The sequence below is a fragment of the Crotalus tigris genome, unplaced genomic scaffold (genome assembly GCF_016545835.1).
Source record: "Crotalus tigris isolate CLP2741 ecotype Arizona unplaced genomic scaffold, ASM1654583v1 scf7180000017690.20705106771:4171800, whole genome shotgun sequence".
NCBI lineage: Eukaryota > Metazoa > Chordata > Lepidosauria > Squamata > Viperidae > Crotalus > Crotalus tigris.
Genome location: NW_024096569.1, coordinates 158,142 through 175,247, shown reverse-complemented (window position 1 = coordinate 175,247; position 17,106 = coordinate 158,142). Strand labels below are relative to the sequence as shown.

General features: G+C 55.9%; 1 protein-coding gene and 1 non-coding gene across 2 annotated transcripts; both read left to right on the top strand.

The window, feature by feature from the left end:
* The first annotated feature begins 3,439 nt into the window (after positions 1-3,439).
* Positions 3,440-15,395, top strand: EIF4A1 (eukaryotic translation initiation factor 4A1). Its single transcript, XM_039337859.1, is given in 12 exon segments — positions 3,440-3,530; positions 4,226-4,274; positions 5,823-5,955; positions 6,821-6,960; positions 7,692-7,860; positions 9,586-9,695; positions 10,940-11,083; positions 12,665-12,802; positions 13,018-13,051; positions 13,054-13,100; positions 14,444-14,523; positions 15,189-15,395. Coding segments are annotated over 12 exon segments (1,212 nt in total). The 5' UTR covers positions 3,440-3,507; the 3' UTR covers positions 15,334-15,395.
* On the top strand, positions 9,319-9,443 carry LOC120305798. The gene has a single exon (XR_005556098.1). It is a non-coding gene; the product is annotated as a small nucleolar RNA SNORD10 (small nucleolar RNA).
* Positions 15,396-17,106: the final 1,711 nt, after the last annotated feature.

Below are 17,106 nucleotides of genomic sequence, written 5' to 3'. Positions count from 1 at the left end.
CTCTCCAGGCAGGAGACCCTATACCAGTGGTTCTCAACCTGTGGGTCGGGACCCCATTTGGGGTCGAACGACCATTTCACAGGGGTCGCCAAACAAGGATGTCCGCCATTTTTTCCCCCTTTTCTTTGGCCACGCCCCTGGCACCCGGCGATGTATAAGTGGTTGGGGGTCACCACAACATGGGGAACTGTATTATGGGGTCGCGGCATTAGAAAGGTTGAGAACCACTGCCCTATACCATTTCAGATTAGTGGCTGTCTAGGCCAGGGGTCTTCAAGCTTGGCCTTGTTATGGCTTGTGGACTTCAACTCCCAGAATTCCTCAGCCAGCTCAGACTTGGCCCTTTGATGACTTGTGGACTTCCTGGCTGAGGAATTCTGGGAGTTGAAGTCCACAAGTCATCAAAGGGCCAAGTTGGAAGACCCCTAGTCTAATCTGTTCTTAAAAGCCTCCATTGTCGGAGCGCCCACAATTTCTAGTGGCAGGCTGTTCCTCTGGTGAATCGTTAGGAAATTTCTCCTTAATGCCAGGTGGCTTCTCTCCTTGAACACAGGTAGTCCTTGACTTAACAGTTCATTTAGTGACCGGTCAGAGTCACACTGGCACTGAAAAAAGTGACGTTAACAACCATTTTAGTATCCCTGCAGTCGCATGATCCAAATTCAGGCGCTTGGCAGTTGTCTCACATTTTCAACTGTCGCGGCATCCCACCGGGGGTCACACCATCCCCTTTTGCAACCTGACAAGCAAAGGGGGGGGGAGCCGGATTCATTTAACGACCAGGTTGCTAACTTAACAACCAGAACGATTGACTGAACAGTGGTGGCGAGAAAGGTCGTAAAATGGGGCACTCTGCACGTCTCACTTAGCAACATTTTGGCCTCCATTGAGGACTAAATGTAGTTTCCATCCGTTGCTTCTTGTCCGGCCTCCAGGTGCTTTGGAGAATGGGCAGGACCCCCCCCCTTCTTTGTGGCAGCCCCTGAAATACTGGAATTCTGCTATCGTGTGTCCCCCCTTCTTTGAAATTCCCATTTCTCCTTTTGGCCAAATAAGAGGTACGAGAGGTTGCCCCGCAGGTTAGATCCTGCACCCCAGTTTCTCCGCAGCCCCCGGGAGGCTTCAGTTACCGCTGGGCTTCTGGGGGGGGGGCCTCCTGAAAAATCACGCCACCCAGAAAGGATAGGACTTGTAGTCCCATCGGCAGCAGCTTGAGAAAAGCCGCTTTGAGCTCCAGTCATTCTTCCTTAGCTAGTCCTCGACTTAACGGCCGTTCATTTAGCAACGGCGCTTCAAAAAAGCGTTTTTCATTCTTAAAGACCGTTGGCAGCCTCCCCCTGATCACGGGGTCCACATTCAGACGCTTGGCAGTCGACTCGTCTTAACGACGGCCGCTGTGTCCCACCGGAGTCACACGATCCCCTTTTGCCACTTTCTGACGCGCCAAATCCCCCGGGGAAGCCAGATTCGCTTAACGACCGTGTCGTTATCCACAGCCCAGGATAACCGAGACGAAAAAGGTCATAAAATGGGAGAAAACTGACTTAACATCCGCTTAGCAAGCACAGAAATTTTGGGCTCCTCCTGCAAGCCCCATTGGGAAATTTATTTTAGCAAGCCAGGGCTGAGCCTAGGATAGCTGGCTTCATCGTCGTCCTCATCATCTTCCCTTTTGGGAGATTCATTTCCTGAATTGCCGGGCGCAGCCGGAAGAGTTAAGATGGCAGCAACGGAAGGGGAGCCAGTCTGCAGCTTCCAGGGGTCCGTCCTGAGGACCACTTGGGGGCCCCTGGGCCAGGCCCACCACCCGAGAGGTCCTGGCTGTTCACTTCCAAAGAGCTGGGGAGGGGGGGGGCAGCTCTCCAGATGCAAAAGGGGTCACATCCTCCCAGGAAACGGGTTGGCCCCAGCGCCCTCCGGTCAGTATCTCCCACCCACCCCCCACCCCCATTAGTAGTGGTCCCACCGCTTCGCCAGTGGTGGGGTGGAAGGATTCCTGTAGTACAGTGTTTCCCAAACTTGACCATTTTAAGGCATGTGGACTTCAACTCCCAGAATTCCACAGCCAGCAATGCTGGCTGTGGAATTCTGGGAGTTGAAGTCCACATGCCTTAAAATGGTCAAGTTTGGGAAACACTGCTGTAGAAGGTTAGCCATCGTGGCGCAGGCAGACTCTGCATTTCCACAGCCAGCAGTTCGATCCTGACCGGCTCATGATTGACTCAGCCTTGCGTCCTTCCGAGGTCGGTAAAAGGAGGGCCCAGATGGTTTGGGGGGGGGGGCTCAAATAGACTGACTCAGTAAACCGCTTAGAGAGGGCTGTAAATGCACTGTGAAGCGGTATATAAGTCTCTTTTAGTGCTAGACTGCCCCTGGAGGGGGAGGCTCCAGGGCTTCCTGGGTGGGAGCAAATGGCTGGTTCTAGAAGCATCCAAGGAGATCCCTGGCAGACTCTGGCTCAGTGGAAATCGGGAGGGGGGGGGCTTTAAATGGGCTGGAGATGCGTGGGGAGGGTAGCGCCCTCTGCCCATGCTCAGAGTTCATAAGGGGCTTGGGGCCAATGCAGCCAGCACCCCTTAGCTTGCTGGGGGGCTCCGATTGCCCGTCTTTCGGGGTTCGAAGGCAAAGCGAGCTGCCCTACAGCGGGGGCCCTTTTTATTGTTCCCCCCTGCCCCCGCAGGGCTTTCGGGGCGGCGCTGGCCGTGGGGGACACTTGGCCCGGAGTCTCCCCAGGCCTTGCCTGGCCTTCCGCGGGCGAAGGGGCGGAAGCTTTTCCCGCCCGGTTCGCGTTCACACGTGCAACGCCGCAAGGGCAGCGGGCAGGGCGAGGACGGGGCACTTGCAATGCGGGACTCGGGGCTGGGAATCCAGGAATCAGATATGGGGGCAAGAAAGGTAAAGCCCGCCCCAGAGGTGTCCAACCCGTGTCGTGGGAATGCAACTTGCGTGCACGGAAAATAGGGCACGCCCGGGACTGCCGTATTTTGTGGAGGGCGGCCCCAGCTTGCTTGTTCCACCTCCCACCCGGGTCCCCCCATGCCCCCCACCCCCCGCCCGGTGCACAAAGCCGGGCTCGGAAGCAGCAGCCGCCGTCCCCGCCACGTGCGCCCCTGCACGGGCCCCGAAGGCCCGCCTCCCCCTCCGACCGTCATTGACCGCGAGCGGCTTGCGTAAGCGGGCGAGTGACGCGCGCCTCGCCCAATGGGCGCCCGGGACTCTTCCTCCCCCGCGATGTCACCGCGCGCCCACCCGCCCGTCTCCCCCAATCAGCGGGCGCCGGCGTCACGTCTGACGGGCTGGGCCGCTCTGCCGAGAAAAAAGGGAGGCGGCCGGGCCAATGGGAGAGAAGCCGGTCACGGAGATAGCTGGGCGGCGGGCCAATCAGAGGAGCGGAGCGGCAGGGCGGGCCGAAGCGCGAGGGCCAATGCCTGCCGGGCGGGTGGGAGGAGCCCCGCCGGCGGTTATAAGGAGGCGCGAGGCGGGCGGGGCCAGGACCTTTTCCACAGAATGTCTGCGAGTCAAGAGAGCCGGTGAGTGAGCCCCGAGGCCGCCTGTAGGCCTCGCCGCCCGCCCGGGCCTCCCGCGGCCGGCCTTCCCACCCCCGTCGCCGCCTTCTCCGCGCATCCGGCCTCTCCGCACGTGCCCGCTCCCGCTGGCCCGCTCCCTCCCCCCCGCGGAGCGTTGAACTCTCCCTCGCGGCTCATGCTGCCCGCGGCCTGTGGGCGAAACCATTTTTCCCCGGGGGGGGGAGATAGAAACGATACGAACAAAAGGCCATTTCGCGGCCTTGTCGGCGCGATCCTTTTTTCCCCGGGGTTTTTATTTTTTGAGGGGGGGGAGAGCCGGCCGCGCAGCCCCTCGCTCGGCGCCCGCCCCGATCCCCCCCCTTCCCGCGGGAGGGGCCGCACCGACTCTTTTTCTTCCTCCCCCCGCGGGGACCTCGACCCCCCCCTCAGCGCCGGCGGGGCCCCCGGGCGAGGCGAGCGGCGCGCTCCCCGCGGCGGGCGCGTCCGCGTTCCCGGCCGCCCATTGTCCTGGCGCGGCGCATCCGGGAAACTCGGGGCGCGTGACGTCATCGGGGCGGGGGCGGGGCCGGCGGCCTTAAAAGGCCAGGCGGAAGCGCACGTGGGCGGGGGAGGCGCCTGGCCGGCGGGGCGTCGCGCGCAGGTTCTTCCCCCCCCCTCCCCATCCTGACTACCCCCCCCTCTCGCTTGACCTCTTGCAGCTCCCGAGACAATGGCCCGGACGGTATGGACCCCGACGGCGTCATCGAGGTGAGGAGGACGGGGGAGCTCCCCCCCCCTTCCCTCTGGCCCAGGGGGTTGGTTGGGGTAGTGGGCCTCCTTTTGCCCAGGGTTCCAGTCCCTATGAAGGATTGGCGCTCTCTTTCCGCCCCGCCCGCCCCCCAAAAAGAATATTGGCTCCCCTCCTTAGGAATTGGTGTGGCAGGGAAAGGGGGGGGTCTCTGGTTTCACCCCGCTTGGGGTTGATAGGTTTGGGGTTCCAGTCCCTGTAAAGGACTGTTCCCCCCCCCCCCCAAAGAAAGATGTCTGGCCTCCTGCTTAGGAATTTGGTCTAACGTGGGGGTATCTATAGTTTCACCATATTTGGGGGTGGCAGGAAGTCTGGCCCAGTCCCTGGGGTTCTAGTCCCTGTGAAGGATATTTACACACACACCAAGGAGACCGCCTGCCCCACTACTTGGGAATTGGTGTGCTAGGCGAGGGGATCCATGGCTCCCCCCCCGTGGCAGGAAGACTGGCCCAGTTCTGGGGTTCCAATCCCTGTAAAGGATTGTTTCCCCCCCCCCAAAGAAAGATGTCTGGCCTCCTGCTTAGGAATTTGGTCTAATATGGGGGTATCTATAGCAGGGAAAGGCCTTTGGTTTCACCCCCCCCTTGGGGTTCAAAGGTTTGGGGTTCTAGTTCCTGTAAAGGATTGTTTCCTCTTCTCCCCCCCAAGAAGGGTGCCTGGCCTCCTGCTTAGGAATTTGGCCTAATATGGGGGATCTATAGTTTCACCCCATTTGGGGGTAGCAGGAAGTCTGGCCCAGTCCCTTGGGTTCTAATCACTGTGAAGGATTATCTCTCTGGTTCTAGTCCCTGTGAAGGATATTCACACACACGCCAAGGAGACTGCCTGCCCCACTACTTGGGAATTGGTGTGCTAGGCGAGGGGATCCATGGCTCCCCCCCCCTCCTGGTGGCAGGAAAGCTGGCCCAATTCTGGGGTTCCAGTCCCTGTGAAGGATTGCCCCCGTCAAAGAAAGATGTCTGGCCTCCTGCTTAGGAATTTGGTCTAATGCAGTGTTTCTCAACCTTGACAATTTTAAGGCATGTGGATTTCAACTCCCAGAATTCCACAGCCAGCAATGCTGGGCTGTGGAATTCTGGGAGTTGAAGTCCACATGCCTTAAAATTGTCAAGGTTGAGAACCACTGGTCTAGTGGGGGTATCTATAGTTTCACCCCACTTGGGAGTGGCAGGAACCCTGGCCCAGTTCCTGGAGTTGTGGTCCCTGTGAAGGATTCTCATTCTCTCTCCCCCACCCCCTCTCTCACACACACACACATACACACCAATAAGATTGCCTGTCCCACTACTTGGGAATTGGTGTGCTAGAGGAGGGGGATCTATAGTTTCACCCCGCTTGGAGGGTGCTGGACATCCTGGCCTGGGCCAGATTTTATCACCCCCGAGACGTATAGTTGGTCTTCTGCTGTTAAAAGGAGGGAGGGTGTTCAACAGTTTCACTTTGGGGAGAGGGGAGGAGCAGTTTCTGGGGTGCCCAGGCTGACCCTGTGCCCGCTTCTCTCCCCGCAGAGCAACTGGAACGAGATTGTCGACAGCTTTGACGATATGAACCTGTCGGAGTCCCTTCTGCGAGGAATCTACGCTTACGGTTTTGAGAAACCCTCTGCTATCCAACAGCGAGCCATTCTCCCTTGTATCAAGGGTGAGCCCAGATAGGGAAGAAAATGGGGGGGGAATTACTGCCCTGGCTTTCCAGAGGCTGAAGGGAGGCAAAGGCAGCTGTGTCCAGCCACTGTGGATATGATGCCCTTCGATGCTGGATGTTCCCTTAACGATACACCAACACCAGCATAACAATATTCGATTATCGATAAAGGAGGGCATTTGTAGCTCGGGGCTGACCTGAGGGGGTCCTTGGTGCCCTCCTAGCTTTCCTGCAAACCTTTCATTACCCAAACTAAGCGACGTCATGAGGACTAGCACCGATGACATTGCCTAGCTTCGGCGGTGGAACATCTGCAGGAAAGTAACCGAGCTCAGAGACCTCCGGGGACCCCTGACAATCGGAAAATGGGTAAACACTTCACAAGTTTGTGACGTTTCCGTTGCAAAGACGGGCAGCGAGGTGAATCCTGGAGGGTTTTGTAACAAAGTCTGCTCCGGGATTGGAATCTTGTCTTGAGGAGGGAAGAAGCTTCAGTAGAAGGGATCGTTTGCTGTTCGGGGTTGAACTGAGGGGTTCCCAATTCTTGGGGGGGGAGGCAGCCCTGCTGCTGAGTTTGTCATCTGCCTGTAGTTGGCAAGCCCGCAACCAGACTCACATCTGGGGACTCCTCGCTTTCTGCGGCCAACAATCCTGCCCTGCTAATGGGCAAAGAGGCGCCTCTCCACGTGGCTGCCATCTTGCATCTATTGGGGGGGGGCACAGGAGCCGTCCCCATTTCATCTCCTTCCCAGTGGCTGCTCACCGGTTCATGCTGGGGAGGCACAACAAAGTGGGCTGTCAGGCAGGGCAGGGGGCCAAGGGGCGGGTTCTCCGTTGACTCCTCCTCTTTTCCTCCGCTCAGGGTATGACGTCATCGCCCAAGCCCAGTCTGGCACTGGGAAGACCGCCACCTTTGCCATCTCCATCTTGCAGCAGGTTGAGCTGGATCTGAAAGCGACCCAGGCCTTGGTGCTGGCCCCGACTAGGGAGCTGGCTCAGCAGGTGCGGGGGGGGGCTCTCTTTCCCTTTCTTTCTTAACCAGTGGAACTACTGGCCACCAGAAGCGGTGAATGCTTCAACGCTGTGGAAGTTCTTAAGAAGAGACTGGACAGCCGTTTGTCTGAAATGATGAGAGATTATCCTGCCTGAGCACGGGGTTGGGCTAGAAGACCTCCAAGGCCCCTTCCATCTGTTTCTCTTCCTTCCTCCCTTCCTTTCCTTCTTTCTCCTCCTTTCCCTTTGTGTGTCTCTATTTCTGGTTCTTTCCCTCCCTCTATCTGCTTCTCTCCCTCTCTTTCTGCTTTCCTATCCCTTTCTCTGTTTCCCTTTCTTTTTTCTTTTTCTCCTTCTCTTTCCCTCTTCCTTCTCTCTCTCTCTTTCAGTTCTTCTCCCTTTCTTTCTCTCTTTTCCCTCTTCTCTCCCTCCTTTTCCTTTCTGTCTCCTTTGCACGGATGGCCCCCTTGTGTCAAGGAGCACTTGTGAGACTGCGGGGGGGGGGACGGACGACTTGTAGCTCTCACCTGGTCCCTGCTACCTGGGCAAAGGGGGGCCTCTGACCGTGGCCGCTTCTTACATCTAGCAGGGGGAAAGCAACTTTTTCCTTATTCATCCCAGCACGGCATCTCTCCCAGTGGCTGATGACTGGTTCATGCTGGGGAAACAAGGGAGGAGGGCAGGAGAATCCTCCAGGACAGCCCCCTTCCTGACGTTGTCGTTTTCCCTCCTCCTGACAGATCCAGAAGGTGGTCATGGCTCTGGGGGACTACATGGGGGCCTCTTGCCACGCCTGCATAGGGGGCACGAACGTCCGGGCTGAAGTTCAGAAGCTGCAGATGGAAGCGCCCCACATCATCGTGGGGACCCCCGGGCGGGTGTTTGACATGCTGAACAGAAGATACTTGTGTGAGTACATTCCTGGGGCTCCCTCACCTTCCTCTCCCCCCAACACACACACACACACACACACACACAGAGGCTGAAAGACACATCACGAGGCTCGTGCAGCTGTCCTGGGCTGCGCATTTCTCAAGACCGGTCTGGTTCTTCATTAGTGTGAGTGGGGGGGTGTCAGCTGCCCCCTTGTACTTCACAACCATTTGGTATTAGCTGCCCTGGACTCCAGAGGGCTGGGATTTGGGGAGGGGGCTTCTGGGGAAACAAAATTTGAAGTGACCGTTCAGAAAACATCTTGTTTGAATTTGGGTGGATGTAGAGGGGGGGAGACAGTGATGGAGGGAGGCAGCTTAAGAGAGGGAGAAGTTAGACTTGAGGATTTGGATGGGCGATTCTCCTACTGACGGGGGGGGGGTCCTTGCCTTAACGGCCACAGCCCAGTCTTTTCGTTGCTAAGCGAAACAACCTGCCTCCAGAAGCAGTAAATGCTCCAACACTGGAAGTTTTTAAGAAGAGACAGGACAGCCATTTGTCCGAAATGGTGTAGGGTTTCCTGCCTGAGCAGGGGGTTGGACTAGATGACCTCCGAGGTCCCTTCCAACATTACTATTGTTATTATTGTTGTTATTATTTTGTTTAAATGAGTTTTGTTCCATTTTATACCTTTTTTTGAATTTTTTTTACTGATTTTCTGATTTTACATTTAAATGTTTGAAAAGCAACGTGGCGGTTGAGTTGGTCCACAATACAACAACACACAAATATCTTTAGTTCAGATCTCAAACGATGACTTTAAACGTTAAAATACCCTTGCTTGCCACATTCGTTAAGCGAACGGCTGCGGTTAAATAAGTTTTATTTTATCCCCCCTTTTTTTTAATTAGTTCACAATATAAAATACAGAAGGAAAAATGGAGGGGGAAGGGATGAGAGCAGGGTAGAAAAGAAATGTGCAGTAGAATTAAGACAGGGACACCAAACTTCCAACTTTTTTCCTTTTCCATAATAGCATAAATTAACTTTCTAGGTTTTTGGGGGGTTTTTTTAAATGTTTTTGCTTCCACTCTGAAAAGGCTTCTGGACTTTGTCCTTGGGAAGTGGGGGGAAACAATGAAACTTTTACTGATTAGATAAACGTGTTCTTAATTGAAACCGGCTCCTGTGTTGACTTTACTTGTCAGGGGATCACGTGACGCTCCCAGGAAGCTGCGACCGTCATAAACACAAGTCAGTTTGCCAAAGTCTGAACTTTGATCACGTGACCCACGGGTTCTAAGTATGAGAAACGTTCCTGGGTCACGCTTTTCCCGCGCTGTCACACGTGAACGGTCACTAAGTGAGCCGTCGTAAGGCGAGGACCGGCTGAAATTTCGCTGGGCTTCTAGTCCAGTGTTGCCTTTCTCAGCCGAGGGAGTTCAGGGCCGTTCTTACTGAGAAGGGGTCCGGCTGCCCTCCTTCCCTGCTGCTGTTCGGTGATGATTACCCCATGCGTGTCATCTGATCCCGTGCCTCGATTTCCCCCCTCCAGCCCGCGTTCTGCTGGGCAGGGGGAGGGATCCCCGGGGTCGGGGAAGTGATCATGCCTGGATAACCTCCCTGAGACCAGCAGATGCTGTTTTGTCCCTCTGCTGGGCTGGGCCTGCCTGAGTCGGCCTGCCTGATTTTCTTTCTTCCCTCCTTCCTTCCTTCCTTCCTTCCTTCCTTCCTTCCTTCCTTCCTTCCTTCCTTCCGTAGCGCCCAAGTTCATCAAGATGTTTGTGCTGGACGAAGCCGATGAAATGTTGAGCCGAGGCTTCAAGGATCAGATTTATGACATATTCCAGAAATTGAGTGGCAACACACAGGTGAGGGGGCACCTGGGTAAATCGGGCCATTCCTTGGAGCAGGGGGTCTGCAACCTGGACCCCTTTAAGACTGGTGGGCTTCAGCCCCAAAATTCGTCAGCCAGCCATTTTAAGTCCACCATTTTGTGGTGGACTTGAGCCCCCAGAATCCCCCAGCCAGCCCCTTTAAGAGTGGTGGGTTTCAGCCCCCAGAATCCCTCAGCCAGCCCCTTTAAGACTGGTGGGCTTCAGCCTCCAGAATCCCCCAGCCAGCCCCTTTAAGAGTGGTGGGCTTCAGCCCCCAGAATCCCCCAGCCAGCCCCTTTAAGACTGGTGGGCTTCAGCCCCCAGAATCCCCCAGCCAGCCCCTTTAAGAGTGGTGGGCTTCAGCCCCCAGAATCCCCCAGCCAGCCCCTTTAAGCGTGGTGGGCTTCTGCTCCCAGAATCCCCCAGCCAGCTCCTTTAAGCGTGGGTTTCAGCCCCCAGAATCCCTCAGCCGGCCCCTTTAAGAGTGGTGGGTTTCAGCCCCCAGAATCCCTCAGCCAGCCCCTTTAAGAGTGGTGGGCTTCAGCCCCCAGCATCCCCCAGCCAGCTCCTTTAAGAGTGGTGGGCTTCTGCTCCCAGAATCCCCCAGCCAGCCCCTTTAAGACTGGTGGGCTGCAGCCCCCAGAATCCGCTGGCTGAGGAATTCTGGGAGCTGAAGTCCGCCAGTCTTAAAGTGGTCCAGGTTGCAGAGCCCTGCCTTGCAGGGATTTACTTACAGATTGAATTTATTTTCCACCTATCTCGCCATTTTGGGGAGGGGGGGGCTACTCTAGGGCGGCCATCTTCTGGGACAGGGGTCTCCAACCGTGGCCACTTTGAAGGCTCGTGGGCTTCAGCTCCCAGGATTCCCCAGCTGCCGAGAGAGCGCCTGAACAAAACTCCTGAGGATTAATTGACGGGTGCTGGAGGGGGGGGGTCCCCTCCCTCCCACGAGATAAGGACCCCTTTTAAGGGGAGGGAGACTTTCACCACCTCCAGTTCCCGTAGCCCTATTAAGAATCCCTTTTTCGGAGCTGGGGAGGAGGCCCTAAAGAATAACAAGAGTTGGGAGGGACCCGGGAGGTGGTCTAGTCCAACCCCTGCTTAGGCAGGAGACCTGGGGGGGGTCTCCAAACTGGGCAGCTTGTAAGGCTTGTGGACCTCAACTCCTAGAATACCCCCAGCCAGCTGTGAAAGAGACACAGAGTTGAGGTCTTCCCCCCTCTCCCCCCCCCCCCCAGGTGGTCCTCCTGTCGGCCACCATGCCGATGGACGTGCTGGAGGTAACCAAGAAGTTCATGCGGGATCCGATCCGCATCCTGGTGAAGAAGGAGGAGCTGACTCTGGAGGGGATCCGGCAGTTCTACATTAACGTGGAGAGGGAGGTGCGTACACTGGGGTTGTCTGGGTGGGGGGGGGCCTGGGCTGGATGAGGTGGGAGGAGGGGCTTCATGTAATAGTAATAGTAACGAGTAGTAAAGTTGGAAGGGACCTTGGAGGTCATCTAGTCCAACCCCCTGCTCAGGCAGGAAACCCTACATCATTTCGGACAAACGGCTGTCCAGTCTCTTCTTAAAAACTTCCAGTGTTGGAGCATTTACTGCTTCTGGAGGCAGGCGGTTCCACTGGTTAATTGTTCCCATTGTCAGGAAGTTTCTCCTTAGTTCTAGGTTGCTTCTCTCCTTGATGAGTTTCCACCCGTTGCTTCTTGTCCTGCCTTCAGGTGCTTTGGAGAATAGCTTGACTCCCTCTTCTCTGGGGCAGCCCCTGAGATACTGGAACACAGCTATCCTGTCCCCCCTCGTCCTTCTCTTCGTTAAACTAGACATACCCAATTCCAGCAACTGTTCTTTATATGTTTTAGCTTCCAGTCCCCTAATCCTCTTTGTTGCTCTTCTCTGTACTCTTTCTAAAGCAGTGGTTCTCAACCTTTCTAATGCCGCGACCCCATAATACAGTTCCCCATGTTGTGGTGACCCCCAACCACTTATACATCACCGGGTGCCAGGGGCGTGGCCAAAGAAAAGGGGGAAAAATGGCGGACAGCCTTGTTTGGCGACCCCCGTGAAATGGTCGTTCGACCCCAAATGGGGTCCCGACCCACAGGTTGAGAACCACTGTTCTAGAGTCTCTACATCTTTTTTACATCGTCCTTAACTGGGGTCTCACAGACACACACACACATACACACACACACGTACACATCACTGCACAAAAGCCAATGGAACCGGGCTTCTTCCCCTTTTGACTCCGGATGGCTGCAAAGTCCCAGAACGCAGCTAGGTTTTTTTTTTTTTCCCCAAGGGCCAACCCAAAAAAAATTCAGCCCCCTCCCCTTAAAAAGCCCCCCCCCCCAGCCTTCGCTGGGTCCTAGAGCCTCTGTTGAGGGGTCCTGGGCGCTCTCTGGCGTTTGGCTTCTTGCGGGCGTTTTCAGTAGCATTTCACTGATGATGTTGCTCAGCTGGGTCGTGAGACGTCTGCAAGGAAACCCCCCAAACCCAGAGAGCACCCAGGAAATCCCCCCCCCCCCGTCATTTTCTTCCTCCCCTCTGCTCCTTCCTCTTCCTCCCCCTCTTCTCTGTTTCCTCTTCCCCCTCCCCTCTGTTTCCTCCTTCCCCTCTGCTCCTTCCTCTCTTCCTCCCCCTCCCCTCTGCTCCTTCCTCTTCCTCCCCTCTGATCCTTCCCCTCTTCCTCCCCCTCCCCATAAACCCCCCTCCCTACTAGTGCTGATAACATTTGGATAGTGAAAGATCTGCAAGGAAACCCCCAAGCCCAGAGAGCACCCACGACCCCCCCCCCAGTGCCAACTCCCCCTTCCAGCCCTGATGCTGTTGCCTAGTGGGGTCTTGAGACGCCTGGAAGGAAAGGGGCTTGGAGAGCGTCAGAAAGGGCCCCCCCTCCTTTGGACCCTGAGCCGCAAGTACTCTCCTTTATGCTAACGCTTAAAATTCTCTTCCCCCTGCCAGGAATGGAAGCTGGACACCCTTTGCGACCTCTACGAGACCCTGACCATCACCCAGGCGGTCATCTTCATCAACACCCGGAGGAAGGTGGACTGGCTGACGGAGAAGATGCACGCCCGGGACTTCACCGTCTCGGCCATGGTGGGTTGGGGGGGGGTGGGCTTGTCTCTTGGGGAGGGGGGTTCTGCCCTCTCCAGAAAAGGGGGGGCTCCTTGCCCTGCTGCCTTTAGCGACCCTTGACAGAGCTAGCCAGTTTTTCTCCCCCCCCTGCGCGAATTGGGGCAGGGGGAATCACGGTTAACAAACCTGGCCAGCTCGCCAATCCTGGTCTTTGGGGGGGGGTCTCGCCCGCCCAGCACGGGGACATGGACCAGAAGGAGCGTGACGTCATCATTTCCGCTCCGGATCCAGCCGCGTCCTGATCACCACCGATTTGCTGGTAAGTGCCAGGGAGGGGGCTTCCCTTGGCCCCCCCCCTCCCCAAATTCCCTTCCCCCCCCCCAAGGAGATTCCCTCTCTGCCTGGCCGGTGTGGTGCCAAGGGTGGATTGTAGCTCCTTGGCAGAGGAACACCCGAAGGGGCTGCTCGTCTCCACGGCCGGCACCCCCCCCCTGCGAGGTCCCGGCCACTTTGCGGCAGCTCACACTGGGCTCTCCTGCCTGGGGGGGGTGGTTTTGTGGTGGGGGGCTTTTTTAGGGGAGGGGGCTGAACTTTTTTTGGGGTTGGCGCTGGGGGGGGGAACTAGATCCGTTCTGGGACTTTGCAGCCATCCGGAGTCAAAGGGGGAAGGAGCCCGATTCCATTGGCTTTTGTGCAGTGATGTGTGTGTGTGGGTCTGTGAGACCCCAATTAATGACGATGTAAAAAAGAGGTTGAGACTCTAGAAAGAGTGGGAAGTCTTGAAGTTGCCTGGGTGGGAGACACACAAACACACACACACACACACACACAAACACACACACACACGGCACGCATCTGAGAGAGCAGAGATGGGGCAGGGAAAGGGGTCATTGCAAGTGGATCTGGGCCTCAGTTGCCATAGCTTGAGGACTAGCCCCCCTTGGCTTAATAACCGCAGGATTCCCTGAAATTGCACAATGGGGCGCAACTCGCCTGTCTTGCTTAGTAACGGGTGTCGGGCCTCGATTCTGGGCGTAAGACGAGGACTCCCTCTCCGGCGAGTCCTATCGGGTGCCGAGCAGCAGAGAAGTCTGAATCCCACATAGTTCACGACTTAACGACGGCAACGGAGCCCCAAAAGCCACCGTGGCTAAGCGAGACAGTTTGCCGAGTGCATTTCTCCCCATTTTGCAACTTTCCTTGCCCCCGTCGCTAAGCGAAGCAGCCCAGTTAAGCTGGCCGTTCGGCGACTCCCGGCTTTCCGGTTGACTGGAAGGCCGCCAAAGGGGATTGCGTGACACACAAACACAGCCACGCACAGACACACACCTCCCCACCGGACACACAACGCAGCGGTCCTAAAGAGGAACCGCTTTCCAAGCCTCTGAATCTTGATCGGCTGACCTGGGGAGGCCACAAAGCCTAAATCCCCAATTTTGGGGCCCTTGCGGCTTGGATTGGTCGCTAAGCGAAGGGTTGTAAGTTGAGGAAGCTGCACCCGGCACTAGGTTATCTTCTAGTCCGGCCCCCTGCTCAAGTGGGAGACCCCCTAGCCCAGGCTTTTTCAAACCCCATCCTGGCAGCTTCAGTCCCCCACTGATTGGATGGGGGGGGCTCCTGTTGAAAGCATCTTCCTCCCCCTCCTTCCCCCCCCCCCTGCAGGCCCGAGGGATCGACGTCCAGCAAGTCTCCCTGGTCATCAACTACGATCTCCCCACCAACCGGGAGAACTACATCCACCGGTCAGTAGAGGGCCTTCTCAAAGGGGGGAGGGAGGGGGCAGGGTCTCAAAGGGGGGAGGGAGGGGGAGCAGGGTCTTAAAGGAGGAGGGGGCAGGGTCTTCTGAAAGGGAGGGGGCAGGGTCTTGGAGGGAGGGGGAGCAGGGTCTTGGAGGGAGGGGGAGCAGGGTCTCAGGGGGGAGGGTCTTTTCACAGGGGGTGGGATCTTTTTAAAGGGAGGGGGCAGGGTCTTAAAGGGGGGAAGGGGGGGGAGCAGGGTCTCAAAGGGGGAGGGAGGGGTGGGGTCTTCTCAAAGGGAGGGGGAGCAGGGTCCTAAAGGGGGAGGGGGGCAGGGTCTTAAGGGGGGAGGGTCTTTTTAAAGGGAGGGGGAGCAGGGTCCTAAAGGGGGGTAGGGTCTTCTCAAAGCAGGGGAGGGGCCCCGCTGTCTCCCCTTCCTGCCTGCTCTCAACTCCAGTTCTTGTGGCCCCCCAACTCCCTCTCCCAGGATCGAGGGGAGGGAGGGAGGGGGCAGGCTCTTTTCAAAGGGAGGGGGGAGCAGGGTCTTCTCCAAAGGGGGGGAGGGGCCCCCAGTCTCCTCCCCCCATCCTTCCTGCCTGCTCTCAACTCCGGTTCTTCTCTTGTCTCCCCCCCACCCCAATTCTCTCTTTCCCCCCCCCATCCCCCCCCAGGATCGGGCGAGGGGGCCGCTTCGGCCGCAAGGGGGTGGCCATCAACATGGTGACGGAGGAGGACAAGCGCACCCTGCGCGACATTGAGACCTTCTACAACACGTCCATCGAGGAGATGCCCCTCAACGTGGCCGACCTCATCTGAGCTGCACCCACCCCCACCCCCCCCTCGGCCGGGGAGGGAGGGGGGGCCACTGTGCCGCCACACCACCCCTCTCCCCCCCCTCCTCTCTCGTCCCCCCCACCCCATGTCAGGCACAGTATTCTCCCGTTCCTTCCTTTGTTTCGCTCTCTTTTTTTCTTCTGATTTTGAGGGTTATCTTTTTTGTTTTCGTTTTTATTTTTATTTTATTTTGGCCTTTTGAATAAATGTCACTTTTGTTTTTCGGAGGCAGAATGAAAATCTTTAATAGTGTTTACTGCTCCGGGGCGCTCGGCTGTGTCTTGTTCAACCCCCCCCCCCCCCCCAGTTCTCTTTGTGTCCTCATTTTGTAGCTTTTTCTCTCCCCCCCCCCCCCCCCCCCCCACCCTTAATTGCAGAGCAAGAGGTATCCCCCTCCCCCCCCTTTCTTTCATGGGGGGGGGAAATCGACAAAAGAGTTCACAGGGGCCAGAAATTCCCATTCTGGCTGCTGGTTTCCTTGCCCGGCTTTTTTTTTCTCCCCCTACAGACAAAACGAAATAAAAAAATAATTTTCTAGCAGGTTTTTTTTTTTTTTAAATACAAACCTTTGGACAGAATCATGGTGCTAAAAAATGGAAAAACGAAGAAAAAAAAAGGAAAAAAAGAAGCTTGAGAATCTAAAAACCTACCTCAACAGGTCATGGGTTTTTTTTTCTCCCTCTCTAAAATTTAAAACACAAAAAAGCATAAAAAAACAAAAATTGCCAAGACGTGTTTTATTTTGCCCCTTCCCCCATCTCTCTTTCTGAAAATAAGACCTTTCCCCCCCGCCCAACATTTTTTTAAAATAAAACTGAAAAAAGAGAAAACTTTTTTTCGTACAAGCAAAACAAAAAAAAATGAGAAGAAATATTGTGTGTTTGCCCCCCCCCCCGTTTCCCCTTTCTTTTGTATAGCTATTATTTATTCAAAAGGAGACTTACAGTGACCAAAATAAACGTGATCTTGAGAAAAGGCTCGGCTTCCAGTGGGTTTTGTCAAGTGGGGGGGGGTCCTCGCTGCGATTCCAGCATTTGGGAGACAGCCCGGATGGCCCTGGGGCTTCCGGTTAGGTTTCCATGCTACTAGTCCTCAGCTTGCAACCCACCCATTGGTTTAGCAACCATCTGAAGCTAACAGTGGTACCGAAAACATGACTTAACGCCCATCCTTCATGCTTAACCACCATTGTCAGCATCCCCGGGATTAAAATTTGGGCCCTCGGGCCACTGACTGGCCTGTTGACCACCATTGTTAGTTTTCCCTAGCCAGCTTCTGATAAGCACGGTCAATGGGGGGGAGCTGGTTTCATTTTAACAATGGTGTGATTCACTTAACTGGCCAAAAGAGGGGTTGCAAAAATGGGGCGCTGCTCAAGCCTCTTTGATTAGCAACAGAAATTTAATTGGGAGGGATCTTGGAGGTCATCTAGTCCAACCCCCTGCTCGGGCAGGAAACCTTATACCATTTTGGACAAATGGCTGTCCAGTGTCTTAAAAGCTTCCAGTGTTGGAGAAGGGAAGGAAGGAAGGAAAAAAAAATAAGACTTGGAAGGGACCTTGGAGGTCATCTAGTCCAACCCCTGCTCGGGCAGGAAATCGTATACCATTTTGGACAAGTCTCTGGGGCTAAAAAAACAAGTTGGAGAGAGAGGGATGTGATCTTATACTATGCAACATTGAATATATATTAGTAAGACCATTATTAAATTTATTTGCTGACTGTCTGGCCTGTGGGGGCAACTCTAGGTAACTC